Source organism: Myotis daubentonii, chromosome 2, assembly GCF_963259705.1.
Source record: "Myotis daubentonii chromosome 2, mMyoDau2.1, whole genome shotgun sequence".
In the NCBI taxonomy this organism is placed as follows: domain Eukaryota; kingdom Metazoa; phylum Chordata; class Mammalia; order Chiroptera; family Vespertilionidae; genus Myotis; species Myotis daubentonii.
In genome coordinates this window covers 219,677,501-219,691,350 of record NC_081841.1, presented here as the reverse complement: position 1 = coordinate 219,691,350, position 13,850 = coordinate 219,677,501, and the positions used below count along the sequence as shown (strand labels likewise).

The 13,850-nt window shown below is 46.2% G+C and overlaps 1 protein-coding gene across 4 annotated transcripts in view; it reads right to left on the bottom strand.

Annotated features, from left to right (window-relative positions):
- The window catches only part of ASB5 (ankyrin repeat and SOCS box containing 5), a 57,244-nt gene that overhangs the window by 19,448 nt on the left and 23,946 nt on the right, over positions 1–13,850 (bottom strand). The window contains exon 1 of one of the 4 annotated variants that reach the window (XM_059685801.1): positions 3,693–3,900. The exons of the other annotated variants lie outside the window; for them this stretch is intronic. Within the exon in view, the coding sequence (XP_059541784.1) occupies positions 3,693–3,816 (124 nt within the window). The 5' untranslated portion in view covers positions 3,817–3,900. Of the gene's footprint in view, positions 1–3,692; positions 3,901–13,850 lie in introns of those variants that run through there. 4 annotated transcript variants of the gene reach the window in all.

Genomic DNA, 13,850 nt, shown 5'->3' with positions numbered 1-13,850 from the left:
TGCCTGCACCCTCTTGCAATCTGGGACCCCTAGGGGGATGTCGGAGAGCTGGTTTTGGCCCAATCCCACAGGCCAAGCTGAGGGACCCCACCAGTGCATGATCGGGGCCAGGGAGGGACGTGGGAGGTTGGCCAGCCAGGGAGGAATCGTGGGAGGGCTCCAGAGCATGTCCGGCCCGACTCACTCAGTCCCGATTGTCTGGACCCCAGCAGCAAGCTAAACTACCGGTTGGTGCGTCTGCCCCCTGGTGGTCAGTACACATCATAGTCAACTGTCTGTCTCCTGGTGGTCAGTGCACATCATAGTGAGTGTTTGAGCAGCCTTAGCATATCATTAGCATATTACACTTTGATTGGTTGAACCGATGACCAGATGACTGGACACTTAGCATATTAGGCTTTTATTATATAGGATATTTCATTCTATATTACTGATTGAGTTTATCCCCTATTAAATGATGTGTAGGCACCTTTCAGTTTTAGGGAATCAACATTATCTCTTATATATAGAACTAGGGGCCCGGTGCACGAAATTCGTGCACTGGGTGTGTGTGTGGGGGAGTGTCCCTCAGCCCAGCCTGCCCCCTCTCACATACTGGGAGCCCTCAGGCGTTGACCCCCATCACCCTCCAATCGCAGGATCGGCCCCTTGCCCAGGCCTGACGCCTCTGGCCTAGGCGTCCGGCCCGGGCAGTGGGGACCTGCAGTGGCAGCGGGGGGCGCCGCAATCGCGCAGGCTCCGCCCCTGCCCCTGCAGGATGCCTCTGGCCTAGGCGTCCGGCCCGGACAGCGGGGACCCACAGCTGCAGCGGCCCCGCGATCGTGGGCTTCGCTTTAGGCCCAGGCAAGGGGCCCCTAGCTCCTGGGACTGCCAGCTTCGACCGTGCCCAGCTCCCATCGCTGGCTCCACTCCTACTTCCTGCTATCACTGGCCAGGGTGGAAAAGGCACCTGATTCTCCGATCATGGCTGGAGCTCTTAGCTCCCCCCTGGGTTTCCGATCACTGTCAGTGGCAGGGGGCTACTTCCTGCTTTCCCTTTCGCCTCCCTGCATTGTGCCTACATATGCAAATTAACCGCCATCTTGTTGACAGTTAACTGCCAATCTTGGCAGTTAATTTGCATATAGCCCTGATTAGCCAATGAAAAGGGTATCGTCGTACGCCAATTACCATTTTTCTCTTTTATTAGTGTTGATGTGTCTAATTATCAGCTTAATGTAAAGTCTAAAAATTTTGATATATGCGATCCAATTACCTCCAGCAAGACTGGGCTTGTTTACATTCTCACTAAAAGTGCTGGGAAAATTTGAAACGAAAACTAAAGAAAGTTTGCTAAGTTTTCCTTTTTTAAATTTTAAATCAAAGCATGGGACATTTTTACAATAATTTCACTATATTTAAACCATATCAAAGAAGATCGTGTAAACCTATATTTTCTTTACACAAAATTAGATTTTTCACATAATGTTATAGTTTATTTCCAACTTCCTCTGGAATCTATCTTCCTTGAAGATATGTGAGTCTTCTCTAGGTGAATTAATGTGCTGTTATTTTAATTTTTTTATCACCTCATCCAACTCTGTTATGTTGCTCAGACCTGTGGTCATGTGCATACTTAGGTGATTGATCTTCATTTCAGGAGGGACAGGAAGCTCTTTATTCTACACAAACTGATTGCCCAACTTCCTTCTTGGCTTAAGGACCTCGAGACTATTCACACTGTTTCCCAGAACCCAGCACCATGCCCAGGACACAGTAAGACCTCAGTAAACACCTGCTGAATTGTTAAATTGTCTTCTTTGTAGTTAACCACCTTTTATCTGAGCTAATTTGTTCTTTCTAGTAATCTTCACTGATAATTGCATGACTGAAAAGTAACTTAAGGGCCCTGGCTGGTGTGGCTCAGTTGGTTGAACATCTGGTGCACCAAAAGTCACTGGTTCGCTTCCCAGACAAGGCACATGTGCAGGTTGTGGGTCTGGTCCCCCGTCAGGGTGCATATGGGAGGCAATTGATTGATGTTTCTCTCTCAGATGGGTTTCTCTTTCTCCCTCCCTTCCTCTCTCTCTAAAATCAATGAAAACATATATTTTAAAAAAGTAATTAAAAGGACATGTAATTTGGGGTGAGGAAAAAGAATCAAGTTGCTTCCTTGGTCTTTTAAAGAAATGACAGTATTTATTCTAATTAAAAACATGCTCATACATTTTAAAATCCTATATAATAAAACCCTAACATGCCAATCGACTGAACAATGGAACAACAAGCAAAACAACCAGTCGCTATGATGCACACTGACCACCAGGGGACAGATGCTCAATGCAGGAGCTGCCTCCTTGTGGTCAATGTGCTCCCACAGGGGGAGCACTGCTCAGCCAGAGCCAGGCTCACGGCTGGTGAGTGCAGCGGCAGTGGTGGGAGCCTCTCCCACCACCGCTGCAGGTGGCTGGTAAGAAGCGAGGGGTCCCAGACTGCGAGAGCCCTGGACTGTGAGAGGGATGTCTGACTGCTGGCTATCCCCTGAGGGGTCCCAGACCGCAAGAGGGTGCAGGCCTGGCTGAGAGACGCCCCCCCCCTTGTGCAAAAATTTCATGCAACGGGCCTCAAGTTTTTATAATAATTTATAAATAGTTTTCAGACTCCAACCATTACACAGTAAATATAGCTCTTACAGTTTTGGAGGAAGTAGGGTATCATTTTTACCTCTGAATCTTCATTTCCAACCTTTAAGTCTACCATCGACCACACTGGTGTTCTACTAGAATGAATACTTAGGTTGGCCTTTCCAACGTCAGTTTCCTCACCTAGCTCCTCTTTGTTACTGTGCCCATTCTCCTGGATACTGTTCATGTTTTTCTATTTTGAAAACTAATAAGTTTATGTCAGAGCACTTTAAAAACTTCTATTCGTGTTCTTGCCCACATCACCCTAGTACAGTGGTCGGCAAACTGCAGCTCAGCCACATGTGGCTCTTTGGCCCCTTGAGTGTGGCTCTTCCACAAAATACCGACTTCTGCACATGGGCCACAAAGTTTCAATCGCACTGTACGTGCACGCCTGCACGTGGTATTTTGTGGAAGAGCCACACTCAAGGGGCCAAAGAGCCGCATGTGGCTTGCGAGCGGCAGTTTGCCGAGCCGCAGTTTGCCGACCACTGCCTTAGTACGTTCTGGTCCAATTTATTATTTATTTATTTAAAAATAAATATTTTTGTTGATTTCAGAGAGGAATGGAGAGAGAGGAACATCAATGATGAGAGAGAATCATGGATCGGCTGCCTCCTGCACGCTCCCCACTGGGGATGGAGCCCGCAACCTCGGCATGTGCCCTGACCTCCTGATTCATAGGTCGATGCTCAACCACTGAGCCAGGCCAGCCGGTCTCCGATACAATTTAAATGATTCAAAATTTCCATATTGAATTGCTTGCAAATGGTCCTTTCCTGCTTAACAGCACCGTTCCTTGTCTCCACGCCGCCTAGAAACACCTGCCGAAACAGAGAGGCGAGCAGCCCAGGGGCTGTAAGTGCAGGTGCGTTTCCCACACTGGCTGGGGCCGGGTGCGCCCGCAGCACTGAGCCTTGCCTCTCAGCATCTGCCCCTGGAAGGCAACCCCAGGGGAAGTTAGTTTTGCAAACATAGCTCCCCAGAGTTTATTTCAGGAGCCAACAGACCGCCGTGGCTGCCACTAACCTTGACTGGTCAGGAGGCCCCAGCTAGCGTGTCGTTTGGAGGCACCTTCTTCTCCCCTCTCCAGCCTTCTTTTCGGGGGGCTCTGCTGAAGGCGGCCCCTTTCCCCAGCAGCATCCCCGGGCATCGCGTGCTGGGCGCGTGTCCGCCACAACCAGGCGGCATAGGAGCAGGTGCCCCAGCCGTGAGTAATACCCGCGGCGGATGCTGGCTCCTGTTTCCTTCCCTGGGACTGTCACAGGCCCTGCGTGTCACTGGAGAAGGGCCTGACATTGAACTCTGTGCAGAACGGCTGGGAGGTGCGGGGTGGGGGAAGGGCCAGACCTGCAGGACCATTTTCTATTTTTAAAGCTGCAGCCGGAAGTATTTAACTATTTCTGTGATACAGCAAGTAAAAACGTGTCCATGTGCCTTTCCTGGTCGGAAACTGAATAGAAGCGAGAGCTGTCTTTCAAACATGAATTATGTACACATCAGTGCGGCGTAAAGTGGCCGGTGGATGCAGCTCCAGACAGCACTTCACAGCCAGAAGGCTCAGAGGCCCTCAGCACACAGCTCCTCTCTCCTTCCTCCTCGGGAATAAAGTGTCTGGGATCCGGGTCAGCTGGCCGCTGGCTCCCGCCTCACCTGGTGAGGATCTAAGTTTAGAATTGGCTGCCCTACAAGATCACGGTCGCTTTTTTTTTTGTAATTTTTTTTTTTTATAGGCACAGCTCATGCTTGTGTTTTTTTCTGGAGGTCACTTCTAGACCAAAAGACGTCAGCAGGCAGTTTAAGTGCAGCTGAGATTTTCCACCCTAAAAGGCAGAGGGAGAGCAGCTGGGGAGAGGGGAGGAAAAACCAAACATGTGGCTGGCGTGCTTGGCTGGCACGGGAGCTTGACCCTGTCCATGGCCGAGTGGAGCATGACGGGGCTGCGAGGATTAACTGAGCTGGTGATCCTGGCACATGGCACTCACAGCCGAGACCTGCCCTGGGGAAAAATGGCCACGGATCCTGTGACCCACCTTTATTTTTTTAATCACTATTTATTAGACTCTACCTTCTGTGGGCATATACGGGGGGGAAATATCACTGGGGTACTGTCTTTAGAGAACAAGCAGGAGAAAAGAACATTTTGTGAGTAAAATTATTTCCCATGCACTTCCTGCCATAGTGGATTGCCAATATTTACCTCCAAGTTATCCCTAATGAATACCAAGAATAGCCTTTCCTTATCTTGAATTAAGTTCCAAATGATTTTGAATACGTTCTAATCCTCCAAACTCTGTGACCCAGGCGGGGCCAGTATCTTAATCTCAGCTCAGTTTCCTTTCCTATAAAATGAGGAGCCCAGAAACTGTGGTCCATCCAGATGATAATATGCCCATGGCTAGACCTCCTGAAGCAACAGGAATTTTTCAGCTCCATTATAATCTTACTAGAGGCCCGGTGCACGAAATTCATGCACTCAGGGGGGCGGTGGTCCCCCAGCCTGGCCTGTGCCCTCTCACAATGTGGGAGCCCCGCGATCGATGGCCCCAAAGAGGCAGGCCCCGCCTACCCATCCAGGGCTCCTCAATGGATTGCTCCAAAAAGGTAGGCTGGAGCCAGGGGTCCCACCTCCACGGCACGCACAGCCATCTTGTGATGGTGTGAGGGCATCACGACATGATGGCGTGAGGACCACCTAGGCTTTTACTAGTAAGACTAGAGGCCCGGTGCATGAAAATTCATGCACTGGAGTGGGGCTGCCCCCTCTCACAGTCCGGGAGCCCTCAGGGGTGGTAGGCGACCCAGCAATCAGGGGAAGGCGACGCCCCCATCACAGCCCTGCTGCTACCACTGCTGGCAGGGCAAGCTTCGGCCAGCCCTGGGCGGCTGGGCAGCCATCATCTGAGGCTTGCTTGTGCCTCGGGCTGGCCCTGGGCAGCTGCACAGCCACCATCCGAGGCTTGCCTGAGCCTCGGCCAGCCCTGGGCGGCTGGGCAGCCACCATCTGAGGCTTGCTTGTGCCTCGGGCTGGCCCTGGGCAGCTGCACAGCCACCATCCGAGGCTTGCCTGAGCCTCGGGCCAGCCCTGGGTGGCTGGGCAGCCGCCATCTGAGGCTTGCCTGCGCCTCAGTCAGTGGGGTGTTCAGGAGGACCCGAGGCCCCCGGCAGGGCTGACGGACTCCAGAGGCAAGCGCTCCGTAGTGGGTGCTGCCATCTTGTGAGGGTGTGATGGTCAATTTGCATATTCCCTCTTTATTAGATAGAATGAGACAAGCATTGTATAAGCAGTCCATCACTGACAAAACTTTATATGGTGCATGTCTGTAATCATTCCTTCTCTCAATAAAGAAATCACAGTTTAAAGTAAATAAATACCTAACAATAAATACATAAATAAAATGAGGAGCCCTCTTTCGGCCTGTACCATTCTTTGGTTTTCAGATCCTATGGCTCACACACAAAGGGCGAGGTGGCATACGAGCTTTATGCGTGTAATGTTACCACAAAGGAGGCCAAACTTCCCAATGGAACCAGCTCAGCCCAGGCTGTCTGCATGGGGCACAGGACCCCAGGGGAAGGTAGGGAAGGCTGAAGGGTGGTCAGCACAGGGTCTGCTCAGTCCAGCACGTGCACATGTGCCTGTTGTCATGCCCACCGCTCCTTGTCCCCCCATGGAGTCCATAAGCGAGACTGAAGATCTCCACTAGCCACACAGTCACAGTAAGTACTAATATTTTTATTTAAAATTCTTTGAGTTGTTATACAGTGTTATGTAACTTTCCAATGTACAATATAGTGATTCAACATTTCTATACCTTACACTAATTCTAGGAATCACCTGTCACCGTGCAAACCTATCACAATATTATCGACTCTATTCCCCTCAGAGAGGAGGAGGTGGGGCAATGGGTGATAAAGGTGAAGTCAACACTAATTTTTGTGGGTAAAACTATAGGAGGATTGATTATAAAAATGGGGACAATTTTGTTATTAAACCAATTTTGGATGCCTGTGTATAATGATCCATTAATATGCCTGCCTCCTCCACAGTGCTGTGCACTGGGGTTGCAGGGACTGAGGACATGCACCTGTGATTTTGCACAAAAAATGTTTAAGGAGTGTGGTCCCTGGGAGCACCCCTCCTTTGAATGGGGAATTCCCAAGAATACCTCCAGAGGGCTTCCTGTAGTCCGTGGGTATAGATGTGCAGTGCATTCTGGGAGAAGTCCCCGGATTTAGTTTACTGAGCCCTGTGCTGTGCTGGCCAGTGGAGCACACATAACAATTCACCTAAGTAATCAGGTGGACTAGGGAGCTAATTCTCTCAGAATGTTTACATGCATCCAAAGCATAAGTCAGTTTTAAAAGTGACTCCATGGCACAGAAGGAAAATGCCATCACAGACAATTTACTAGAAAAAAACAACAAGGAACAAGAGATTGAGTCAACTGAGCATGCTCCCTCCCCTGTGTGATTTCCTAAAAGAATCCACAGGGGAGCGAATGCGGTGGACGGAATCATTTCGTGCTGTGATGGGGCAAGGAAGGATGCCCCAGGGGACCTCGGAGTGCGCAGAGAGCCTGGCCGCTTCCTCAGTGTAAGCACAAGAGTGGACTGGACCAACCGCAGGAGATTGGCGGGCCTTATGAGCAGGAAGAAGTTTAAAAGCCAACCAGGATTAGAGGAAACACCAGGGGAACGAATGAACATTATATTCCACAGGTGATAAAGGCCTGGGAACGATATGTCAGAGAAGCAGCAGGAGATATTCCACAGACGGGAGGTGGCATGCTATTTCTACCCTCGGAGGCTAACGTAACGGTGCATAGCCTGAGGGAGGCGATGGGAAATGGAACAGGGTGATTCCGTTCCCCGGAGCCGTCCTATTCCCATTTTAACCAACACGGAAGTGTCTGAGGACTCGGGGACCTGTGCTTGTCTGGCCACCACTCCGTAGAGAGAAAGGAACGGTAAGACTGTCAGAGAAAAGCAGTGGAAATCCTCAGAGAGATGGAGCCTCCTCTGCGGGAAGCAAATCCTGATGCCTTTAGATACCTCACAAGGGACAGCGGGCTCCAACGCGGGATTGTGATGCAAATCTACAGAATCATGCAATTGCGCTGAGTGAATAGACTTTTCCAAGAAATCCTGAAAAACCAGAATGTTGGGCCAATCGCCGTCCACAGTTTTAACAGGTATATTTGGGACACAGATATAAAATGTAAAGTTTTTTTTTTTAGTTTACACAACCAATCACACACGTCAGGAGTTCATGCTTCCAAAAGGAAAATTGCCCCATTTTTTTTTTACCTTTGATTCTATGTTATTTAAACAAGTGGGTGGCATTTAGCTAAACTCATGAGTGAGTGATCCACAGACACAGATTCTTGAAGGTGTGTTTCTGAATTTGGGGACTCAGATCATGAAGTTCCTCCACTGTCAGCAAAATATTAAGATAAACAGACCCCTGCTTGGATCTGGGGTGGCAATCTCCCCCACTTATAAACTCTGGAATATTCCAAACATAGAACTACCCACCACCCAGCTTAACAGTTATCAACTCACAGGGAGTCTGGCTTCATCGGCAACCCACCCCCTTCCCTCCCATCCCCGCTCCTGGGATTATTTTGAAGCAAATCTCATTATATAGTTTCGTCCATAAACAGTTCGTGTTGGTGTTGGCGGTATAGTGGTGAGCATAGCTGCCTTCCATAAACAGTTCAGTATGCATTCTAAAAGACGAGGACTCTTTGTCATCAAACTACAACATGATCATCGCTCAAAAACCTTAATTCCAATAGACCAGCTAATACAGGGTGGACATTTTTCTTTCCCAAAGAGCAGCTCCGTCCATACACTGCTTTCTGTAAGTATACCTAAATGGATATCACCCTCAAATCCTTTATCTTGGAGCAAAAGTCTGTGTCTATCCATTTTCTAAAATGTCTTTAAAAAAAAATAAACTACCCAGCCCTGAAAAAAGGAATGTTCAGTGTTTCTCCATTACCAAGAGCTCACAAAGAACAAGATAAACTCCGCCTGGAATCATCACAGAGATCTTTGCTACCTGTGGGCGCTATACTCCCGCCGTTGCTGAGTCCCATCTGGAACTGGCCATTATTCAGCACTTTGGTCAGCGTTGCTGCGAGTTTCCTTAGGAAGCCACGCCTCTGTGTAACTCTCAAGAATCACTTCTGAGCCCCATTTTTGTACCATTTTATCTTTGAGTCTATGTTATTGAAACATGAGTGCCTAGATCTGTTGGCCTAGTGATGGGGACTGAGGCAGATGAGGTCCTGGGGAAATGGAGCAATTGTTTTCTCACAGTTACCCTTTGTTTCAAAGGCATTCATGGCTTATACAACGGTTGCTAGGAAACCGACAGTGACATCGTGTGGTCCCTGGGAACTCCCCTCTGAGTGGGACCTGCATGGTTAGGAGAGGCCACAGGGGTCTGAAACATCACTAGAGAAAACAAACTTGGGATCATTAGAAAACCGCACATCTAACATCAGGGCCTAAACGCCGTGGTGAAGGACATTTTATTAGCTTGTACTTTTATTGTAGATACAGAACCAAAAGGTGAGGGGCTCCTATTGAGGGAAATGTACCTGACCCCAATGTCCAGGAAACTTCGCAATGAGGAGTAATTCTCCTTAGCTGGAGCTCACAGGTGATTTCGACTCCACTCAAATGTGTGTTAACATCGAGGGCTAACATCCTCTCAACATGTTTAAAATGGCTTCTATGACAGCGGTTCTCAACCTGGGGGTCGCGACCCCTTTGGCGGTCGAACGACCCTTTCACAGGGGTCGCCTAAGACCATCCTGCATATCAGATATTTACATGACAATTCCTAACAGTAGCAACATTACAGTTATGAAGTAGCCACGGAAATAATTTTATGGTTGGGTCACAACATGAGGAACTGTATTTAAAGGGCCAGAAGGTTGAGAACCACTGTTCTATGATGTTATAAAAGAAACGATGTCCTTGAATTTGGAATATTTTAAACTATACCAAATGACTGAAATGGTTTTTTTAAAAGACACAAATACTAATCCCTATATGTAGAAAGAAAATAATAAAATACGATTTTAATTCAAAGTACCCAAATGCTTAAGTCACTAGACACTAGCATAAATTCCAACTCCTAAGGTATACTCATCTCTCATTGTGTAATGAAAGAATAAGGTGGTGGGATATCATCCATTCATTCATTCAGTACTCATCAGGTGCCAAGTGACACGTCCTGGGGGCACAAAAATGAAAAGAGAATTGCTGCCCACTTGAACCTGAGACTCCAGGGAGGCATTTTAGAATCGAATGGACCTCAGTTGCTGTCTAAGTAACCTTTGTACATCTGGGAATCAAAGGTTCTTCCGGTCGTGACGAACTCAGAAATTCCCATGGTGGGGTTACAGCGATGGCCCCATAACTACTGAAAAGGCCACTAAATATCTGATGTACACGCACTTTCACTGCGCAAATAGGAAGCAGTGAGCGTGGTCCTCAGGAAAGAGGACACAACCTTGCCGGAGACAGTGCATTTCCGTGACCAAGACTTCTGCGAAGCCCAGAACGTTCTGCAGAAAAGTAGGCAAAACTGTCCGGGCTGCCGCCATTCTTACCATGGTAGCTTTGAAATCGCTAAGCTGGCGTGTACGGTGTGAAATTAACGAAAGGCACCAAAGTGAAAGGTGCCATTGTGAAAGAAGAACAAACAAGCAAGATCTACCCAAAGACATCGATTCTGTTTTTGAAAACAGGACTAGACATCTCTCCAGACTCCTGATAAACGTATATATAGAACTTATAGAGTGCATTTTAAAAATCCTAGTTTTATTTTTAGACACAATAGAAATAAAATATTTCAAACTCTCACGGATGTGACTTTTAAAAATCAATTTTGTCCAAAAAAACAAAAACAAAAATAAATAAAATAAATAAATAAATAAATAAATAAATAAATAAATAAATAAATAAAAAATCAATTTTACTTGACTTAGCAATTTATCTGCCTTCGATTTAACAAATTCCAGGAAAGCCACTCCATGCAAAATAAGGGTGCAATTAGGAGCCTCAACTCGGCCACAAATCGCCAGAGCTGGGTCTGTATTCTACGTCAGCTAATTGCTAAACTTGTTACTTTGGGAAAGTCACCTAATTTCTTGGTGCCTCGATTTCCTTATCTGGAAAATGGGATAACAACCCTACCTCATAGGGCAGGGGTCCTCAAACTATGGCCCACGGGCCACATGCAAATACAAATGTTATATTTGTTCCCGTTTTGTTTTTTTTTACTTCAAAATACAATATGTGCAGTGTGCATAGGAATTTGTTCATAGTTTTTTTTTAAAACTATAGTCCGGCCCTCCAACGGTCTGAGGGACAGTGAACTGGACCCCTGTTTAAAAAGTTTGAGGACCCCTGTCATAGGGTGTCTGTGAGAATGAAATGAATTACTAAGCAAATAAGAACAACGCGTGGTGCACAGTGCTCAATTAACGTTAGTGTTTAGGGCATTATTCTTACTCGTGTATATTGTAAATAGAAATGTGCTATTCATGCTAACTTTAGCAAATCTTGTCTCTCTGTATAGTAGTTAAATTCAAAAGCAAACTAAAACTTACAACTTGCAAGTACTTCAGTTACCCGTAAACATCACACCTTTGCATGGTCCATCAGCGGCTCAGTGACGATGGTGTATGTCAGTGATGGCGAACCTATGACACGCGTGTCAGAGATGACATGTGAACTCATTTTTTTGGTTGATTTTTCTTTGTTAAATGGAATTTAAATATATAAAATAAATATCAAAAATATAAATCTTTGTTTTACTATGATTGCAAATACCAAAAAATTTCTATATGTGACACGGGTTAAGTTAGGGTTTTTCAAAATGCTAATACGCCGAGCTCAAAAGGTTTGCCATCACTGGTGTATGTAAAACAGCTCCAGGTAGCCTGTAACTTCACTGCTTTGTAACCAAAACACAACAGACGAGCCAACAAAAACAGTCCATGAAAGTGAAGCAACAAAAAACAGACTAGAAGAGTTACAGACTCAGATGATACGTCAACCCTAGCTCATGTGAGTCTACTGGTTGCAAAGAAAGAAATGCTAGTTGATATGTAATATGTAATGGACCAGCCATTTTCAGGTAAAAGTCAGAGTTTAGAAAATACTTAAAACATTAGAAATGAAAAATAAAATAAAATAAAGGGAAGAAGCCACAAATTTCAAATTAATTGAAAGCACAAAGTCTCTGGAATATTCTTTATTCTTATCAACATCCCTGGTTCTGGAAGATTGTGTCATTGGGGATGAAGGAAGGAGATTTGGACAGTTCCCAAGTGAGTTTTGCTGAATTGAATCAAATTCAACCCAAGCTGAATGTTAGCTGTTTATTGCTAGGCAAATGCCGGTTTAACAGACACAGAACTGACGGCAGTCATTAGCTGAGCAATAATGCCCATGTCTTGCACTGCAAATGCTGATAAATTTAATGGTCATTGCCTCTGGGCTTTCCAATGTTGGTGTGAACGTGGGCATAATCCAAGCCGTGACTTCATCATGCCCATTTTTCCTCCCAAATTTCTCTCCTGTCCATGTTCATTAACGTCCAATACCAGCAGCAACGTTGAGTCAGAGGTCTGGACCAAGCTCCTGTGTAACAGTTACTAAATGTTCTCCCGGCATCCGTTCTGGCCATCATCCAGTCCCTTTTCTCTTTATTGATTAAGTGATATGTCTGGGAGTTGCTTCACAATGATCCCCACAGTAACTTTCACAAGTTTGATCATGTGCTTCTGCCAAAGCCAGATCGTGTCTCCCAACAGGACATTATCTTTCTGCTCAATGAAGGTGCCAGGATGTTATCGAAGAGAGGAGACTTTATGAGAACAGATTTCTTAGAAAGCTAATTCCTCTTGCTAGATTTGGCTTGCTGATATTTTATTTAAGATGTTTGTATCTATATTCATGAGTGAGATTTGATTAATTTTTAAATTCCACTTCCCCTCTTCTTCTCTGAAAGTTATACATCATATTTAGTTTTTAAACACTGTCTGTGCCTAAACTTTTATGCAGATTTGACATTAAGGAGAGCTAAAATAGGATTGGAGCTATAATCTTGTCTTTGTAAGTAGAATCTCTCCAGTATAAGTTGGGACTGACACGGGCCTTGTGCGACAAGCACAAACTCATTGCATCTCCTTGATAAATCTCATTTTTATCCTACAACCAGGTGAACATCACCCACCTGTGACCCGTCACCTCAGCTAAGGTGGCCCAAGCCTCGCCCCAGCCACTGCCCTCCCGACACTTTGTCCTCCAACCCTGGGCTCTCAGGAGTGTCCAGGTGGCCTGGCCAGTCCCTCTCCTCCCCCCTCCCCCCTGGCTCACCACCAGGGACAGTGAGACACATTCTGTGAACCATGTACACTTAATCAAACACACACAAAGTCTCCCCAGATTGATCTCAGTATAAAATTAGTAAAGGTTAAGCCTTTTACAGACCCTATGACGACAAATGATGGACCAGGATATAATAGGGAGGGAGGAAGAACGACGCTGTTAAATCAGATTTTTCTGAGATAAGCTTTAAAAACGTTGGGAAAAAGCTCATCTTAAAAAAGAACGCCTCTGCAAACCATCTGTCGGAAATGTGCAGGCCACGTGGCCAAGAGCTGCGGACGAGACGCTGATAGGTCACAAAGCCTGGATCAGTGTCGCAGAACCAGATGTGAGCAGAGAACGCGGGCCGGGCAGTGCGTGAGGGCACCAGGGACCGTCTCCCAGACAGGAAGGCTCACCCTGACATACATCACTGACGGCACAATGGGATGCTGAGAAAGAAGCATCTGCAGAAGCAAGCTCTTCCTGGGTGACTGCAATGCCCAGGTGTGTGTACAGGTAAAGGTGCCGGAGTCGTTAATAACAGAACAGAAAAAATTTCAGGTAAAGCGACAGAAATAATAAGGAACTTCCTTGAAAATGCTGAAGGTTATCTATAAAAATGAACAAAACCTTCAGAAAACATTATACTTAAAGGCAAAATGTTCAAAGCTTTTCCTCTGAAAGAAAAAAAAAATGGTCATTCAGGAGCAGCACTCTATTTAAAATTGTGCCAAAAATTTTAATCCATAAAATAAAGAAGAAATAAAAAATAGTATAGCAATTATA